Source organism: Bubalus bubalis, chromosome 9, assembly GCF_019923935.1.
Source record: "Bubalus bubalis isolate 160015118507 breed Murrah chromosome 9, NDDB_SH_1, whole genome shotgun sequence".
NCBI classification, from domain to species: Eukaryota; Metazoa; Chordata; class Mammalia; order Artiodactyla; family Bovidae; genus Bubalus; species Bubalus bubalis.
Window position 1 is genome coordinate 48494891 of NC_059165.1, and position 19878 is coordinate 48514768.

The 19878-nt window shown below is 45.1% G+C and overlaps 2 protein-coding genes across 3 annotated transcripts in view; one reads left to right on the forward strand and one right to left on the reverse strand.

Moving 5' to 3' along the window:
- The window catches only part of FAT2 (FAT atypical cadherin 2), a 98075-nt gene that overhangs the window by 75149 nt on the left and 3048 nt on the right, over window positions 1-19878 (forward strand). For both annotated transcript variants that reach the window (XM_025292379.3, XM_044947435.2), the window contains exons 20-22: window positions 9749-9894; window positions 15484-15925; window positions 19096-19249. In XM_025292379.3, the coding sequence (XP_025148164.2) occupies window positions 9749-9894; window positions 15484-15925; window positions 19096-19249 (742 nt within the window). The remainder of the gene's footprint in view (window positions 1-9748; window positions 9895-15483; window positions 15926-19095; window positions 19250-19878) is intronic.
- On the reverse strand, window positions 617-8773 carry LOC123335034 (endogenous retrovirus group K member 6 Env polyprotein). Its single transcript, XM_044947436.1, has 2 exons — window positions 8402-8773; window positions 617-2958 (listed from the first exon to the last, which is right to left on the reverse strand). The coding sequence occupies exon 2, from the start codon at window positions 2922-2924 to the stop codon at window positions 783-785; it is 2142 nt and encodes a 713-aa protein (XP_044803371.1). The 5' UTR covers window positions 2925-2958; window positions 8402-8773; the 3' UTR covers window positions 617-782.

Genomic DNA, 19878 nt, shown 5'->3' on the forward strand with positions numbered 1-19878 from the left:
CTTTTCTGCAAACTTATCGTATACAAATGCTTTAGGTGATTTACATCATCTTCTGGCCAGAAGGCCTATTAACATTTTATGACTCTTTGTTCCGATAAAAGCTAGTTAACCAGAAAACATGTTTTTTCTAAGAGTAATTATTTTAAAGTTTGGCGCCATCCTTCAAAAGTGTTAGATAAAGTTGCATTCCTATAGGGCAAAGGTGCAGTGGGCTTACAACAAGGAAAGAATTTATTACCTTAAGGGTCTAAAGTTGTTAACACCAAGGCCACTACTTATTTTTTTCTATATACCAACTATGTTAATTAATATACTCCCAAGGACACAATACAGGGGATGTGGAAACTTGGCAGCAAGCATTGGCTCAACAATGAAATCTTCTACTAGTTCTATTCTAACAATTTCTAACTCCCTGAGAGGCTCTATACTATTTGAATATCTTAAGCTTCCCGTGCTTCTCGCGGTTGGGAGGCTGTAAACAATCGTATGCGTAGCTGTAGGAGTCCGGGTAAACCTGTCAGGCAAGTTAGAGAGCCATCTGAGGGGTTTGGATTGAAACACTCCTAATATGCCCAGGAGGCTAATTAACTAGAGCTCTAAGTTGATTTCCTTCAGAGAAAGGTGATCAGGGATAGCCCCCCGTTAATGTCAGAGGAGTTGGTGAAAGTCGTAGAGTAGTAAAACAGACAGATTCTGGTTTGGGGGTAGATGCTCAAGCAGATCCAGGGGCCCCTCGAGTCCTGACTCGCCTTTGCATATCAGGCCTCTCCGCACGACCTTTGTCATGGGTGGGAACTCCCGTGCTGGCTCCCGGCATCTCCCCCATTTTTATTTCTTAAGGAAGCCAGATGCAATTCAGTCTCGAGCTTCTGAATGCTCTGTCGGAGAATTCTGACAATACAAGGAAGAATGAATATGATAAGCAGAATTAGAGCGGCCACAGCAGCATAGTTAAAAATAGCAGACAGAAAGTACTTTCCTGAAACAAAGTTAGATAATGTATGGAAGAAGTCACTTGCTACTCCTGAGGCAGTAAAATCTAAGTGAGAGCGTTCTATGGTTGTCATTTGACTGTGAAGTTTCCTTAAATCTAAACTAATGTCGGAGCTGTTCCAGACACCTAAAATATGATTTTTAATTTTTTGCCAGTCATAATCTGTCTCATTTACTTTCAGGGGTGTTACACAAATCCACCGGTAGTCGGCATGACAGGACAGTGCCAATCTCACTTTTAAAGCCTGCAATTCATTTCCAATATGCAATATTGCTTCCTCTAGGGCATCTATCCTCATCTCCAGCTTCCTGAATATAGCTTCCTCTGTTGCCAATGCTAAAGAAACATTTTTGGACATAGCATCAACATATTGAGCAGTGTGTACTTGTTTAGTCAATGAAACTGCTGCCATAGAAACAGAAGCAATTCCGGTTATTAAAGTTGCTACTCCCAGGAAAAGTAAGCCTGCTAACCGTCGTGATCGCATTAAATCCCGCACTTGTTGTAATACAGCAAGACCATAGTTATCATACCAATGTGTGGTTATAGTTACAGGCACCATAAGATAGGGTGGGCGTTGCAACACCACAAAAGAGCTAACATTATATTGAGGGGTCAAACAAGATGAGAGCATACATTGTTCACAAGTTACTATATTAGGTCCACCCGAATAATTCATGTGTATATTAAGTCTCTTGGAGTCATTAGTGAAGAGAAAAACATAAGGCGAGGGTAGACAAGCTAAAACAGAATAAGTAGAAGTATTTTCTGGCCGGGTTAAGGTAATAGGGGCAGTAGCGGTAAGGGCCTTCCAAATTTCTGGTTGCCAGTAAGTTCTGCCCTTAGCCGTATAAGACAGCATAGGAGGAACAAATTGATTACGATGCCATCTAGTGGCGCGTAATGGCCAAGGAACTGAATAGTCTTTCCAATTGTCAAATCTCCCTTTAAATGCATCATCAATCATTGGATCCTGACCTGGATCCGGGTTGCTCCAGTCCTGAATGGTATAATTTCCTCCTGGTATTCTGTAGTCAATTCTAGAATTATAAGTACAAGATTTCCAAATCGGATATCCTGAATGACCATCTATAGTGTTCCATATGGCATCTGAAGGGGCAGCATTATGACAATTTGGATATTTTGGTGGAGATTTAAAATGCAGGGATTTAGAGGGGTCAGGGATCCCAGGCATACGAGCCAGTAATACCCAAACTGACCGATATCTTAAGGATGGAGAATCTGTTATAATTGCTTTTTCAGAGGCTCCAATACATCCTTCTTTGGTAGGAGTAATAAAGCTTCCTGTATGACCAAAAGGGAAGTTAAAACAAACAGGGAGATCGTCTGTTAATCCCCTAAAGGTATAATTGAAATTAATAGGGTATTCCTCATTTGTATAGAAAGTATAATGTCCTCCCAATAAATGAGGCTGGTTTGTGTGGACCCGTATAGGGGCATTGTTCCAAGTAACTACTTGAAAGGTTGGAGGATCTGGGAAGTATGCCCAATACTTTTCTGGAGCGGGAGAGGAGGCGCTTACCTGGCAAGATAGTAAGGCAAGCATAGCAATAAACACTCTCTCCGGAGAGGCTGGAGAGCCCTGTGGGGAAGCTATCCCTTGTGCCTGGTGACAAAGTGTCTTAATCTGTCCCCAGGTAGGTATAGAGGCTTGTTGAGTGGCCCGCGTAGGACATCCCGGTGATTTCCTGTGGGGTAAAGAATTAGGGGGAACAATATCTCTTATACGGAGCTGTGACATCTGTCTGGTGGGTGGTTCCTCTTCCTGTTCATCTGGGATCTCTGGTGTCATTCGTCTAGAGATCAGCTGGGCTTCCCGTGTTGGTGGAGGGCGTGGAGGTAGAGGAGGTCCCTTCCTTTTTTGTGGTCGAGGCAGTGGAGGGACCAGATGCCTGGGGGGCTGTGACATGACGAATCAGTCTGTCCGGGATCCAAATTGCATCCTGTGGGAGAACACAAGCATATCCTCGGCCGCTAGTTAATAATGGGTTGGGACCCCTCCATTGTCCAGAGAGGAGATCCTTCCACTTCACCAACAGCTTTTTATTTTGTTCCGGACACCAATGATGAAGCATTGCAGTGGCTCCGGATGAATCAACATTCAGGTTGTTTATTACAAAGAGAGCATGCTGCAGGATCTGATGGGGGGAACTATATTTAAATTCCCCTTCCTGTAATTTTTGAATTTGTATTTTTAATGTTTGATGTGCCCTTTCTACTATAGCTTGTCCTTGTGGATTATAGGGGATGCCTGTATTATGTTTTATATAAAACTTTATACAAAAATCCTGGAAAGGCTTAGAAGTATAAGTAGGGGCATTACCAGTTTTTAAAGCCTTTGGCAGACCTAAATATGAAAAACAAGTAAAGAGATGTTGCACTACATCCTTATAGGCCTCTCCAGTACGAGCAGTTGCAATAATGACATGAGAAAAAGTATCTACAGTTACGTGAACAAAAGACAATTTTCCAAATGAAGAGACATGAATTACATCCATCTGCCAGAGTACATTAGGTCTGAGACCGCGAGGGTTAACTCCCATAGGTAAATTATTTACAGTAGTGGGACAATGTGAACAGGAGAGAACAATCTCTCGCGCAGATTCACGGGGAATCTGAAATTGATAATCTTAAGGCATTAGCATTTTGATGGTGGAGTGAGTGAGAGGCTCGAGCCTCTTCAAAGGCAGGAGCCACTGTAACTTTAGTTAGTGAATCTGCCAAGTCATTTAAGGCATTCAAAGGTCCAGGCAATCCAGAATGAGCTTGAATGTGGCCAATAAAATATGATCTCGGTTTCGTTCCCAAATGTGCTGCTGTAGTTTAGTTAACAAGTGAAAGATAGCAGTTTTGTTCTCGGGCAGAACCGCAGTCTCAATGTGTGGGAACAGCCTGACTACATACTGAGAGTCAGAGTAAAGGTTAAATTTCTCCTCTGCAAACATAACTAAAGCCTCTATAACAGCTGTGAGTTCAGCTCTTTGAGCTGAAGTTTCTTGTGTTTGCAAAACCTTATGCTGATCTCTTGTAACTATAGAAGCTCTGCCATTAGCTGACCTGTCAGTAAAGGCCATTTGAGTGCCTGGAATGGGGGAGTGTTTGCACCTAACAGGGAAAATAACTGGATGTTTAGATATAAAGTTTAGCAAAACATGTGAAGGTAAATGATGCAGAATTTGACCAAAATAATTTCCTATAGCAATCTGCCAATTTTCATCAAACATTAGAAGAGCATCAAGCTGTTCTTTATTATATGGAATTACAATTTCTGATGGCTCTTTACCAAATAACTCAATGCTCCACTTTCTCCCCTTTAATATTAAAGTAGCCACTAAACCCGGATAAGAAACCACTACCTTTTTAGCTTGAGCGGGAAGATGGACCCACTCTAGGGGGCCGTTTGGCCATAAAACTCCCATAGGTGCAGTTGGGGTAGCCAGGGCAAAGGAATTGCCAGGCGGCTGCTAATTCAATTCTTTTTACATAGCTATCAGATAAAGCCTTTTCTACTTTGTCTAGGGCTTCCTGAGCCTCAACAGTTAATTGCCTTTTTGAAGTTGGATCAGGATCACCGCGCAGAATGTTAAAAAGAGGCTTTAGCTCAGCAGTGGTTAATTTTAAATAGGGCCTTATCCAATTAATAACACCTAAAAGTTTTTGATAATCATTTAAAGTAACAAGATGGTCTTTTCTCAATTGTAAAGGGGCATGAGTCACTGTTTCAGAATTTATAACCCTTCCTAAATAAGTTATAGGTAGATTGGTTAGAATTTTCTCTGGGGCAATTTTTAAGCCTCTAGCTGACAGTGCCTGAGTCAAATCTTGGAGAGCAGTTTGCAAATGAGCTCTATCTGGATGAGCTATTAAAATACCATCCATGTAATGAATCATATATACTTGTTCATATTTAGCCCTAATATCTTCTATAGCAGCATTGACAAATTTTTGACATAGGGTAGGGCTATTTTTCATTCCCTGGGGTAACACTTTCCATTGAAACCTTAAATAAGGCTGCTTAAAATTTTCTGATGGCAGACTAAAGGCAAATTGCTTTTTATCTTCAGCACTTAAGGGAATGGTGAAAAAAGTCTTGTAAATCAATTATAATAATATTATATCCCTCTGGAACAGCTACTGGGGAAGGGAGCCCAGGTTGTAAGGCCCCCATGTCTTCCATAGTGGCATTAATAGCTCTTAGATCTTGTAAAAGTCGCTACTTGCCAGATTTTTTCTTAATGACAAAAATAGGAGTGTTACAGGGGCTATTGGAGGGTTCAATCTGTCCCAATTGCAGTTGTTCAGAGATTAACATCTTAGCTGCCAGTAATTTTTCTTTAGGCAGAGGCCATTGTTCTACCCACACTGGGTCTTGAGATTTCCATGTAATGGGGTCGGCAGCAAAAACAATGGCCTCCATTATAAATTTGGATACCCCAATCCTGTACGTTGCTGTCGAGGGGTTGGGCAGATTGGCTCAATTATTCCTTCCTGTTGTTTACCTAGTCCTTTTGATGGATCATAGCCCATATCGAGCATTTGGGAGGTCACTTTTTCATCAGGACTAAGAAGTAGCACTCCCATTTGAGACAGCACGTCCCTCCCCCATAGAGTAAAGGGGAGTGAAGTAACTACATGGGGTTGAAAAGTTCCACAGGTATCCTCAAACCGCCAGTCTAACATTTTTGCACTCTTAACTACTGCGGTGGCTCTCCCTATTCCCACCAAGTCGTTTTCAGTCGTATGGGTTGGCCAGGACCTGGGCCAGTCTTTCCCAGAAATGCAGGAAACATCTGCTCCTGTATCTAACAGCCCCACAATAGACTTGCCAGTAACCAAGATAGTTTTCATAGGGCATTTCTGAGTAATCTCTGTCACCCAAAAGACCATATCACTGGGTGTGAATCCTCTCTCTTGTCTCTCACTCTGAGTAACAGTGTGCCCTATGGCAGTGTGATAAGGCAAAAGTAAAAGTTGAGCTATTCTCTGTCCTTTATGAATTTGTATAGTTTTAATTGGGGGTGAAATCATAATCTGAATTTCTCCTGTGTAATCTGAATCAATCACTCCAGGAACAATTGTGAGTCCTTGCATGGCTAAGGAACTTCTGCCCAGTATAATTCCTACCAAACCTGTCAGTAATGGGCCTTTAACCCCTGTAGGGATTTTTATAGTAGGACTATCTGGTGTTAATATTGTTGAGGTGGTGGAATGGAGGTCCAGTCCTGCGCTGCCTGGGGTTGCTCTAATGAGCTCTGTGATGGGATGAAGGGTATGAATGGGTTCAAAGATGTTGCCCCAATTGCTGTCGGGGCCTGAGGCTGGCCCCTCAACCCGTTTCCCAACTGCTGGTCAGGAACTAGCAAGGTTCCATTTTTATGGAATTTTGATCTACAGTCTTTTACCCAGTGATATCCCTTCTGACAACAAGGACAAGGAGTCTTAGGGAGATTAGGAGTCATAACCGTGGAGGCAGGATTCGGCAGATAAGAGTTAGCTGTTCTTTGGGGGCAGGCGCGCGTAAAGTGCCCCTCCTGGCTGCAAGACATGCAGGCTTTGGACAAGCCAGCATTCCGGCCTTGATTACTGAAATGACTCTTTGGCAGGTTATTCTTGTTTGTAAAAAAGGATTGAACTGTCTGTTGATAAGAATTTCCCTTTATGGCCACAGCTATAGCAACGCCCGGCATCATTGCAGGTCCTACCTCTGCACATTGCCTGATGTAATCTCCTACTCCCCCAGATTTTTTTTTTTAGGACGTAGGATAGCCTGGCAGGTAGAATTAGCATTTTCAAATGCCAGTTGTTTTATCAGTATTTCAGATGCCTCAGTACTAGAAATTACGCTGTTGATTCCCTCTATAAGTCGTGATACAAAGTCCTCATATGGCTCTTCTGGCCTTTGTTTAATGTTTGAAAAGGAAGAGGTTGATTCCTTTTCTTGAGGCAATAATCGCCAGGCCCCAAGGGCGCAGGCTGATACCTGTTCTAAAGTTTCTTTGCCTAGATCCATCTGATCCCCGAATGTTGCATAATCACCAATTGCTACCAACTTTTCTTTTACAATGTTGCTTCTTCCCTGTTTGAGGTTAGTGCTAGCCTGCTTTTAGGCAAGGTCCTCATATTCAGCTTTCCAAAGTATAAATTGCCCTCCAGATAAACAAGCCTTAGCAATTGTTTTCCAATCATGAGGTGTCAGCCATCTAACAGCCAAGGCGTCTAATAATGTTAAAGTGTACAGGGCTGTAGCCCCATATAAGGCGTAAGCCTGTTTGAGTTTTTCAATTAATTTCATTGGAAGAGGTTCCCAGAAAGGGACCTCTTCCCCACCTCTTTTCTGAAACACTACTGGAAAACAAGCCTCAAGGTGGGGATCAAATTCATCCTCGGGGCTAGAAAGGACCCTTCCCCGGGCAAGTTCTAGTGGAGGGCCCTCACCCCTATAGGGAGGAGGGGGCAAGCGGGGACTGAAGCATTCCCTGTTTTTCCTCTCCTGCTCTGGGATCCTCTGCCTGTTTGATATTTAAATCTTACAGATGGTCTGATTGGGGATGTTTCCCCTCAGACTCATAGGAGCAGATGGTGTGATTGAAGATATTTCCGTCAAGCTCCTAGGAGCGGATGGTCTGATTGGAGATGTTTCTCTTAGACTTTTAGGAGCATCTTTAGCTAAAAAAAACCAATCCTCATCAGAATGGTATCAAGCTGCCGTTTCCTCTAAATCTTCCTCATCCTGAGGGGAGAGCTGATCTATCTTCTCATCCCTATCTTTTACATGCTCATTGGCAGTCATAGCAGCTAGCCATTCGTTTAGCTGCCGATAGCCAGGTATAGCTTCCTTTTCTTCACTTTCCTCTCGTACATGCACCTTTTTCCCCTCACTTTCCTCTTTAACATGAACCTTTCAGAATCAGGAGCAGGGTCTAAAGCATCTCTAATTATATTCCATAAGGAAAAGGCATCAGAGGGCACCTTTTCCGGACCATGTTGACTATAACAAGTTTTTATCTGTTTACCTACCTTTTCCCAGTATCTAAGTTAACAGTGCCCTTTTCTGGAAACCAAGGACACTGCTCTTGTACAAATGTGAAAAAGGATTGAACATTAGCTTTCTTGACTTTAATTCCTTTTTTTGCTTAACAATTGCAAAATTACTCCTATAAAAAGTTGTCATTCTTTTAATTCACTGTTACCCATGTCAGAAAATTTTTATCTTGTCTTAAATTACAAGATTCAACACTTCAACACTGAAATCTTGTCTTATATTGCAAGATTCAACACTTCAACACTTCCCACTCCTACTCACCCTACCTATCTTATGCAGGGGGGTCCGCGACACCCTGAGTGGGGTCCTAGCCATCCAAAAACTGCACAATGGGGGAGACCTACCTTTGGATAGCCTGTTCCGGGCGCCACTTACCGGGGTCTAGCCCCAGTTGGATCCAGGGATATCCTCAGGAGGACGGCGTTGGCAAAAGAATAGCAAAGCGGAGAGACAGAGGCTTGACCTGACTGGTTTACGTGGGAAACCAATAAAGTTCGTGACACCGAACTTGCTCTGACCACGGAGGCCGCAGGCACCCTCTCGAATAGCTGAAGGTACCCCACCTTAGGCACCTTCTCAAGTGGGTCTTAGAAGCCCAGGCAAGTAAGTGGTCTCAGAGAGCCCCCACGCTCCAAATCAGTCATCCTGAAGGAAGAACAGAGAAGAAAAGGAGAGAAAAGGAAACAAGAAAGAATGACATGGGGAGACCAAGCTTCGGTGAGCAAGGCCCGTAGCTTTATTTTCAAAGGGAGCTTATATACCTTAAGTTGTGCGTAGAGGATAATAGGGGATGTAAAACCATGCAAAGTCAGCAGTCTTTGATCCTTATCGAGACCAGGCTTTCTTTTCTGCAAACTTATCATATACAAATGCTTTAGGTGATTTACATCATCTTCTGGCCAGAAGGCCTATTAACATTTTATGACTCTTTGTTCCGATAAAAGTTAGTTAACCAGAAAACATGTTTTTTCTAAGAGTAATTATTTTAAAGTTTGGCGCCATCCTTCAAAAGTGTTAGATAAAGTTGCATTCCTATAGGGCAAAGGTGCAGTGGGCTTACAACAAGGAAAGAATTTATTACCTTAAGGGTCTAAAGTTGTTAACACCAAGGCCACTACTTATTTTTTTCTATATACCAACTATGTTAATTAATATACTCCCAAGGACACAATACAGGGGATGTGGAAACTTGGCAGCAAGCCTTGGCTCAACAATGAAATCTTCTACTAGTTCTATTCTAACAATTTCTAACTCCCTGAGAGGCTCTATACTATTTGAATATCTTAAGCTTCCCGTGCCTCTCGCGGTTGGGAGGCTGTAAACAATCGTATACGTAGCTGTAGGAGTCCGGGTAAACCTGTCAGGCAAGTTAGAGAGCTGGGGTTTGGATTGAAACACTCCTAATATGCCCAGGAGGCTAATTAACTAGAGCTCTAAGTTGATTTCCTTCAGAGAAAGGTGATCGGGGCTAGCCCCCCGTTAACGTCAGAGGAGTTGGTGAAAGTTGTAGAGTAGTAAAACAGACAGATTCTGGTTTTGGGGTAGATGCTCAAGCAGATCCAGGGGCCCCTCGAGTCCTGACTTGCCTTTGCATATCAGGCCTCTCCGCATGACCTTTGTCACGGGTGGGAACTCCCGTGCTGGCTTCCGGCAACTTGGTGTGGAGGTGACACCTTTGGTTGCTTTCACAGGTACTGCCGTGAGGTTCAGCGGTCAGAGTTTCGGGCGGTACCGTCTCCCGGAATTTCAGAACGGGCACATACACTTCCGCCTGAAAACACTCCAGTCACAGGCAATTCTCCTGTTCAGCAATAAGACAGTGTCTCTCTCCCTGAAGGTAAGGAACCGCCACCCTGAGAGATTTCCTGGGGGTGTGCCAGGCTGGGGAGGTGGGGCAGCATGGGTTTGGCCAAGAAGGCAAACTTCTGCAAAGAAACCCTGAGTGGTTTACCATGAGCCTGGGTGTGACTCTCGAAGGTCAGAACATGAGACTTTCTAGTTACAATGGCCAAGACCCACCCCACTTAGGGGTGCATCATGTCCTAGTACATCAGAGGTTGGGCTGTTCTGTGGGATGACAGAGAGCCTCTGAAGATAGAAAGAGAGATGCATGAGGCCACCTAGACCTGGCTGATGCTTTTATCACTTTTGCTGAGTAAGAGACCAATGTTCCCCAAGATGGGTTGGACCTGGGGGGTGCTCAAGATGACAAAATCAGCATTAAGGTACATGGAATCATATGGAGGAAAATGAATTTCCTTTCTAAGGGTCTTTCAGTCCTTCTGATTATATCTGTAGAAAGTCTCAGAGTACCTGCCTGATTTTAACACCTCCATCACACATGTCCATCTCTCAAAGCGAAAGGAGACTTTGGCAGCTAGTTCATGTTAAGTTGCTTCAGTTGTGTCTGACTCTTTGCAACCCTATAGACTGTAGCCCAGCAGGCTCTGCTGTCCATGAGACTCTCCAGGCAAAAATACTAGAGTGGGTTGCCGTGTCCTCTTCCAGGGAATCTTCCCTACCCAGGGATCGAACCCACGTCTCTTATGTCTCATGCATTGGCAGGTGGGTTCTTTACCTCTGCACCACCTGGGAAGCCCCATTTAGAATTTTTAAAATATTTGTTTATTTTTACTGCACTGGGTCATCATTGATGTGCACATGCTTTCTCTAGTTGCAGTAAGTGGAGGCTACTATCTGGTTGTGGTGCTTGGGCTTCGCATTGTGGTGGCTTCTTGTGTTGCAGAGCATGGGCTCTAAGAACAGGGGCTCAGTAGTTGTGTTGCTCTGCGGTGTGTGGGATCTTCCCACAGCAGGGATCTGTGTCCCTTGCGTTGCAAGGCGGATTCTTCACCACTAGACCACCAGGGAAGCCCTAGTTAGAACTGAATTCATTTAGCAAATATTTATCAAGCATTACTATGCAACAGGCACTCTTCCAGGTGCTTGGGTCTTATCAGTGAAAAATATTAAAAAAAAAAAAAAACCCTCTTAGAGTTTTCATCCTATGGTGAGAAACTGACAGTAAACCTAGTAAATCATAAAATTACAGAATTTGTCTAAATGTAATAAGTGTTTGGGGTTAAAAGAAAAAAAATGTTAAGGGGGATAAGGAATGTGGGAAGTTACAATTTTAAATAAGGTGGTTAGGGAAGGTTTCATTGAGGGTCTAGTTATGTAGACCTCTGGGGGAACAGCATTCTAGGTAAAGGGAACAGTCATTGGTAGGAGATTGCTTGGCATGTTTAAAAACAGCTCAGATGTCAATATGGCTTGAGTGAAGTGAGCAGGGGAACAGGAGTAGCACAAGTTGAGGTCGGATACATAATAAGATGAGATGAGATCATATCTATAAAAAGTTCTCAGGCTATTTAAGAACATTGGGGTTTATTCTGAGTAATGTAGGGGATGTTAAAGGTTTTGAGCAAAGAATTAAGATGTTTTGACATATGTGAAAAGGGTCCTCATGGCTACTGTGCTGAGAATAGACTTTAGAGGAACAAGGATGGAAGTGGAAAGACCCAGCCCAAAGGAAGTAATTCTGGTGAGAGATGATGGCAGTTTAGACCAGGGGAATGACAGTGTAACTGGGAAAAAAAAAGAGTTCAGATGCTGGAGATATTTTGAAGGCAAAGACAGCAGGACCCCGGAGGAGCTGAATGAGGGCTAGGAGAGAAAACAAGGAGTAAGACGTTGACCTGGAGCAACCTGAAGGAATGGAGTTGCTGCCAACAGACCTAGCCAAGGATATGGATAGAGTAGATTGGGGAAGTGGAGGTGACCAGGAGTTCCATTCTGGACACATGAGCTTGAGATAACTATCAGACCTACTAGTGGAGCTGGACAAACAAATCTGATGAGACAGTTCTGGGCTGGAGGTGAAGATCCAAGATTCTTCAACGTATATGTAGTATTGACAACCATGAAACTGGGGAGATCACCAAGGATTGCAGGTTAAAAATAGGGTACATCAAGGATTTATCCTTGAGATACTCCATCACTGAGAAGTCAAGAGAAGAGGAGAATCCAATAAAGGAGAATGAAAAGATGCAATCGGCGATGGTGAAGGAAAATGAACAGAGTATTGAATCTGGGAAGCCAGATGAAGGGTTTGTATTAATAAGGAAGCAGTGGGGCTTCCCTGGTGGCTCAGTAGTAAAGAATCCATGCAGGAGACATGGGTTCAATCCCTGGTCTGGGGAAATCCCACATGCCCCAGAGCAACAAAGCCCAAGCACCACAACCATTGAGCCAATGTAGAGCCTGGGAGTCTCAACTACTGAACCCGTGTGTCACAATTAATGAAGCCCACATGCCCTAGAGCCCAGTACTATGCAACAAGAGAAGTCACTGCAATGAGAAGCCCAACTATGGAAACCACGTGTCACAACTACTGAAGCCCGCATGCCCTAGAGCCCAGTGCTATGCAACAAGAGAAGTCACTGCAATGAGAAGCCCAACTACGGAAACCATGTGTCACAATTAATGAAGCCTGCATGCCCTAGAGCCCAGTGCTATGCAACGAGAAGTCACTGCAATGAGAAGCCCATGCACTACAACTAGAGAGTAGCCCTCACTCTCTGCAACTAGAGAACAACTGTGTACAGCAACAAAGACTCAGCAGACATAAATAAATACATAAATAAAATTATATATAAAAAGAGAAGGAAGCATTGAATGATCAGCTCAGTCATATTCTGCTAAGAGGTCAAATAAGATATGAAGTGGTATCAATCATTGGATTTGGCAACAAAGAGGACGCTGCATACTCTGACATCAGTGGTTTCTGTGTCGTGGTGTCAGGGTGGGTAGGAGTGGAATTTTACTACACAGCGAAAGCAAATAAAGAAAGTGCAATCTGGCAAGAGATGTGGGTTCAATAAAACTTTTTTTTTTTTTTTTAAGATTAGAGCAATAGGGACTTCCGTGGTGGTCCAGTGGAGAAGACGCTATGCTCCCAAAACAGGGGACCCAGGTTTGATCACTGGTCAGGGAATTAGATCCCACATGCCAGAGCTAAGACATTCTTATGCCTCAAGTAAAGATCCCACATGCTGCAACAAAGATCAAAGACCCTGCATGTCACAACTAAGACCTGGCAAATAAATAAATACATATATATTTTAAAGATTAGAGCAATAACAGCATGTCTATATGATGACTGGAATGATCCAGTAGAGAATGAACAAAGATATAGGAAGGAGAAAGGATAGTCAGTGGTCTCTTGTCCAATATATAGGAGGTTAAGAAGGGTAGGGTGGGATCTAGTGCACGAATAGAGAGATTGGCTTTGGACAACATGGACAGATGTGATGGCGACCATGCCTGTAACTTCCCATCTGGTCGCTGAGAGCGAGGATGGGGAGAGAGGCATTAAGGGTCTAAGGAGAGAAGTTGTGAAAATAGTCATCTGGGAGAGTGAGGGGACTAAACAAGACAGTAGAAGTGTTGGCCGCTCAGTCTTGTCCAACTCTTTGCAAAACCATTGACTGTGGCTCATCTGGCTCCTCTGTCCGTGGAATTCTCCAGGCAAGAATACTGGAGTGGGTGGCCATTCCCTTCTCTGGGAGATCTTCCCAACCCAGGGATTGAACCTGGGTCTCCTGCATTGCAGGTGGATTCTTTACTGTCTGAGCCAACAGAGGAGCCCAACCAAGACAGTACAATTGTACAGTTGTTGGGCAGTACAAAGGACACATTTGTGGCCATGAAATTAAAGGGAGACCAATATGCAAAGGCTGTGTGTTACTCCGTAGCCACGTTCAGCTCTATGATACCTATACAGAGTAGAGGGAAAGTTGAGTTTTACCTGATTTGTGTATTTGCCAAGTGAGATCTACCAAATTAAAAAGGGAAAATAATTTGTCTATGGACTTTAAGCTTGATAAGGTGAGGAATGAGGACATGAAAGAAGGGAGAAACAGTGAAAAAATGGAGGGATCAATGGAGTTGTGGTCTTTAGTAAGTGAAAGCAGTGATTTAATAACAATGCTTTGTATAAGATGTACTTATTTTAAAATTTTTTTTAATTGAACAATAATTGCTTTACAGAATTTTGTGGTTTCCTGTCATACATCAACAAGAATCACCCATAGGTACACCCATGTCCCCTCCCTCCAGGGCCTCCCTCCCATCTCCCTTCCTATCCCACTATTCAGCCTGTCACAGAGCCCCTGTTTGAGTTCCCTGAGTCACACAGCAAATTCCCATTGGCTATCTATTTTACATATGGTATTGTAATTTTCTATGTTACTCTCTCCATACATAAGATGTACCTACTTTTGACATTCTCTTTCCTCAATGGCAAGTTATATTGGTTTTCCATTTGCTGTAATAATACTAAGTGTTCTTTTTAAAAAAGGTATGTGTAGAATTCAACCAGGGCAAAAATTGGCAAGATTGTGTACAAATAGCCAGTCTCTAGAAAACACTGGGTAAGATCTTCACATTTCACCCAGAGGAAGCTCTACTTAATCCAGCTCTAGTTAATAGTTTCACTTTGTTGTTGTTGTTGCTCAGTTGCTAAGTTGTGTCCAACTCTTGATGACCCCATGAACTGCAGCACACCACCCTTCCCTGTCCTTCACTCTCTCCTGGAGTTTGCTCAAACTCATGTCCATTGAGTTGATAATGCCATCCAACCATCTCATCCTCTGTCATCCCCTTCTCCTCCTGCCTTCAATCTTCCCCAGCATCAGTGTCTTTTCCAGTGAGTTGGCTCTTCGCATCATGTGGCCAAAGAACTGGAGCTTCAACTTCAGCATTGTCCTTCCAGTGAATATTCAGGGTTGATTTCCTTTGGGATTGACTGGTTTGATCTCCTTGCAGTCCAAGGGACTCTCAAGAGTCTTCTCTAGCACCACAGTCCGAAAGCATCAATCCTTCAGTGCTCAGCATTCTTAATGGTCCAGCTCTCACATCCATACATGACCACTGGAGAAACTATAGCTTTGACTATATGCACCTTTGTCAGCTTGTGGATCCCCTGAAATCATCTTTGAGATCCACTTCAAGAAGTGCTGAACTGTTGAATAAGTGAATGGGGGTGAAAGGGAGGTTTTTGGTTTCCCTGAAGGCTTAGGAGAGTAGAACACTGGAGAGGCCTGTGAAGAAGAATCCAAAAGACAGGGGCTGGCGAGATGTCTCTGGGCCTCAGTTTCCTCATCTGTGAAATGGACAGACATGTCCCCTGCCCAGGATATTCCATGGAGAATAGCAAGGGCCAAATGAGACCATAAATGGAAGTGCACTTTGAGGGGCTTTATGCTCTACAAATACAATGTCTGAAAAAAATACAGCCTTGAAAAATCACTACCCCTTCTACCTGTAAAAATACACTAACATTTTCTGCACTAGCAGCTTCTGAGCAAGGGTTTTTCTAAGCACTTCTTGGTTTTGCTGATGGTCATCTGGGTTTTCTTTACAGCTGGTCAATGGAGTGCTCCAGCTGGAATACCACTGCCCAGGTGGCTTCTATGGAAATCTTTCCTCCCGGTTGCACGTGAATGACCACGAGTGGCACTCTGTTCTGGTGGAGGAGATGGACACTTCCATCCGCCTGTTGGTTGACAGTGCAAGCAGCACCTCCCTCAAGCTCCCAGAGAACTGCCGGGGTCTGAAGCCTGAAAGGGACCTCTTTCTGGGTGGCCTCGTCCACTCGCATTCTTCCCCAAATGTCTCCCAGGGCTTTGAAGGCTGCCTGGATGCTGTTGTGATCAACAGAGAGGTGCTGGAGCTGCTGGTCCATGGCAAGAAGGTGGCCGGTTTGCTGGAGAGGCGGGCCCTCACCAAGTGCTGCTTCCCCAGTGACCAGTGCGGCCAGAACCCATGTCTCAACGGTGGGAAGTGCTCGCAGACTGGCGGGGCAGGTAAGGCTGTGGCTGACCCTGAGGCTTATCCCAGGAGACTCTGCAGAGGACCCTGACATGCTGAACTAGCAATCGTGGATCACTGTAGAGTTGACTGAGCATATTTCTCCAACACAGCCCCATGAGGGAGAGAGGGGAGAGGGAAGTAAAGCTCTGTTTTACTGCTCAAGAAACCACTGTGCTACGGAAGGGATACTTGGAAAGGTAAGGGAACTCAGACAAGGTCACAGGGCTGAAGTTTGAGACAGGCTCAGGGTGCAGATCTCAGTGGAAATAATTCCTCCCTTTCCTTTACTGTCTGGTGAGTTGGGATTGGCTAGGTTTACACTGGAGAAGGCAATGGCAACCCACTCCAGTACTCTTGCCTGGAAAATCCCATGGATGGAGGAGCCTGGTAGGCTGCAGTCCATGGGGTTGCTAAGAGTCGGGCATGACTGAGTGACTTCACTTTCACTTTTCACTTCCATGCATTGGAGAAGGAAATGGCAACCCACTCCAGTGTTCTTGCCTGGAGAACCCCAGGGATGGGGGAGCCTGGTGGGCTGCCGTCTATGGGGTCGCACAGAGTCAGACACGACTGAAGCGACTTAGCAGCAGCAGCAGCAGGTTTACACCAGGGGAGGCCAAGAGTCTTCTTTCTCCTTCAACAAGAACTATCTTTCTACTTTTTTTCTGGATGGAGGAAGGGGGTGAATAAGAACCTCCATATAGAAGGCTGAAGTCAACACATCTGTGTCATCATTGGTCCATGCTAAGTTTCTCTTTCTTACTGCCCTTTATACTCCACTGCCTTTTCCCTTCCCCAAACTCATAGGTAAACATTTAAAGTGGGGTTTTTTTTGGCCATACTGGCACCCCACTCCAGTACTCTTGCCTGGCAAATCCCATGGATGGAGGAGCCTGGTAGGCTGCAGTCCATGGGGTTGCTAAGAGTCGGACACGACTGAGCGACTTCACGTTCACTTTTCACTTTCATGCATTGGAGAAGGAAATGGCAACCCACTCCAGTGTTCTTGCCTGGAGAATCCCAGGGACGGGGGAGGATGGTGGGCTGCCATCTTTGGGGTCGCACAGAGTCGGACACGACTGAAGCGACTTAGCAGCAGCAGCAGCAGCAGCACAGTATCTGGGATCTTGGTTTCCTGGCCAGGGATCAAACCCTCACCCCTCAGTGGACGCATGGAATCTTAACCACTGGACCACCAGGGAGATCCCTAAAGTTTTTTAAAAGTATCCTTTCAACATGCATGAACTATATTTCACATGCTTGAATTTTTACACTCTTCCATCCACACTGCCACAAGTAATTCTTTTTTCTAATATTTTTTTTAATTGGAGGATAATTTCTTTACAATGTTGCATTGGTTTCTGCCATACATCAACATGAATCAGCCATAGGCACATATATATGTCTCCTCCCTCTTGAACCTCCCTCCTACTGCTTTTAATTTCGGCTCAATTTGCCAAGGTGTGCGTGTGCTTACCTTTCCCCTCTCCACTTTGCTAGCAATGGACATCCCACTTCCATCAACAGGGCTGCACTGAACATCCTTCCATGTCATCTTACGAACCTACATGAGAACTTTCACACATACACACACATGAAATTCACAAACCCAGAGTATACCAACACTTTGACTACGTCAGGTCAGATTGCTGACCAGCATGGCTGCAGCAGTCTGTACTTCCACCAGCAAGTGCATGGGGTTCCTAAGCCCCAGTATCCCTGTCAACACTTGGCAGTCTCCTGTTTTCTAATGTTTGCCTGACTGATAATACTGTCATTTCTACCTAGATATCCAAGGAGTCCATCACTTCTGTGTCCCCACTGCCATGAGTCTGACCCCAGCCCTCATCACCTCTTATCTTCTCTTCTGCACCAGCCACCTCCTTGCTCTCCTGCTTCTGTCCCTCCACTAGCATCTTCCAGCAAGACACCAGAGCCATCCTTACACAGTGCAGATCTGAGCACATCACTTTCCTGCTCAGACCCTAGTGGTGGCTTCCCCTTGCTGTTCAGCTGCTGCTGCTGCTGCTGCTAAGTTGCTTCAGTCGTGTCCGACTCTGTGTGACCCCATAGATGGCAGCCCACCAGGTTCCCCCATCCCTGGGGTTCTCCAGGCAAGAACACTGGAGTGGGTTGCCATTTCCTTCTACAATGCATGAAAGTGAAAAGTGAAAGTGAAGTCATTCAGTCGTGTCCAACCCTTCATGATCCCATGGACTGCAGCCTACCAGGCTCCACCATCCATGGGATTTTTGCAGGCAAGAGTACTGGAGTGGGGTGCCATTGATGGAATCCCAATTTCTTACTCCTGCCTATGGCTCCTATGCACTGGACCCTTCACCTGCCAGCCCTCCTGCTCCCACTCTCCCTAGGCTCCCTAGGCTCACCCCTGTCCTGACCCCTGGTGATATGTCATGCCCTCTCCTCTGAGTCTTTGCACACATTCTCCTTTGCTTTAAGCATCTTCCTCTCTTTTTGCCTGGCTAATTTTTACTCATCCTTCAGGTCTGAACTAAAATACCACCTCCTCCAGGAAACCTCCCCTGGTCTCTAGTTTAGGCTAGTTTCCTCCCCTAACACTTCCTTTCAATAAAATGAATTTTTATAATAATTACTAATATACTGATATGATATATAACTGTCTCAGTTTGACCCCCCACTACCACCAAGTTGCCATTTGCTTGCAGTGTAACTCTGAGCCAATGTCATACATTCCCAGGCCTCAGTTCCTGGCCAGCCATCAACTTCCACCTGTCCCCAGGTGCAAGGACAATAATAGTAACTAATGATGAGGACCATAACAGCAACCAATCTCAGAGCCAACGGGTGGGTCAGATGAGCTAATACATGAAGATGCTTAGAGTAGTGACTACACTGAATAGCATTGTCCTGGATGACAATGACGATACCCATTCATATCTGTTAGATGAATGTTCCCTGTAGGCTGTAAGTTGTTTGAGGGCAGGGATTAAGTCTTCTTGCCCAGCTGAGCACCACTGCCCAACACGGAGCACGTGGCAGAGGGGAGCACTCAGTAGCTAAGTGTGGACGCTGGGATCTGCAAACACTCAAGGTCCCCCTCCATCCTGGGGGCTCAGTCCACCCGCAGTTGCCGGACCACGAGGCCAGTGTGTCCTCTTGCCTCCCTGCCCTTTCCTCCCAGGATATGTCTGCGCGTGCCGCCCACAGTTTGCCGGGAGGCACTGCGAACAAAGAAAGGAGAACTGCACCTCGACTCCCTGCCTGGAAGGTGGAACTTGCATCTCCTCCCCCGAGGGAGCCCCCTGTATCTGCCCTTACCCCTACACAGGAGACAGGTAAGCACAGGAGAGGCCCCCGGCTGTGGGCTCCTCTCCCTGAGGTTGGCAGCATCTCTGCCCTCTGAGCTCTAAAGAGGCCAGTAGGCAGCCAGGGGCCAAGTAATCCAGTGACCTGGCCTCTTCGCCTTTTCCAAGGGTCAGGCCTCCTTCCTCCCACCACCTGCATCAAGAGCACCCTGGGAAGGGAGGTGCTAGCTATACAGACAGATCGCCCAAGCCCTCTGCTGAACCTAGTGGACTGGACTCGCCAGGCTGGGGCCCAGGAATCTACCTCATACCAGCTCCTCAAGCATTTCTGGTCTTTGCTGAAGTCTGAAAATGCTTAAGTTCTTATTCTCTTGCTCTGGCCCCTGACTTTTCAGAAAGTGGCCCGGGGGCAATGATTCCCCTTGGGACAGGCTCCACTGTGGATTCATGCCCCACCACTACCTACCTGTGCCTTATGTAATGCTGCCCTGGGGTTGCCAGGGAAGGAGAATCACCCACGATAATCCTAGACACAAAGAGGCTTCTGGCAATTCACTGGTTTTACGAATTCCCAACTTGGAAACCTTTAAAAATCATGAGGGAGACTTATGAAAAATAAAAATTCCTGGAACAATTAAATTGGAATCTCCAAGGAAGGA

Coding starts and splice junctions, on each gene's coding strand:
- LOC123335034 (XM_044947436.1), bottom strand. CDS start 2,924: ATGTCACAGCCCCCCAGGCATCTGGTCCCTCCACTGCCTCGACCACAA.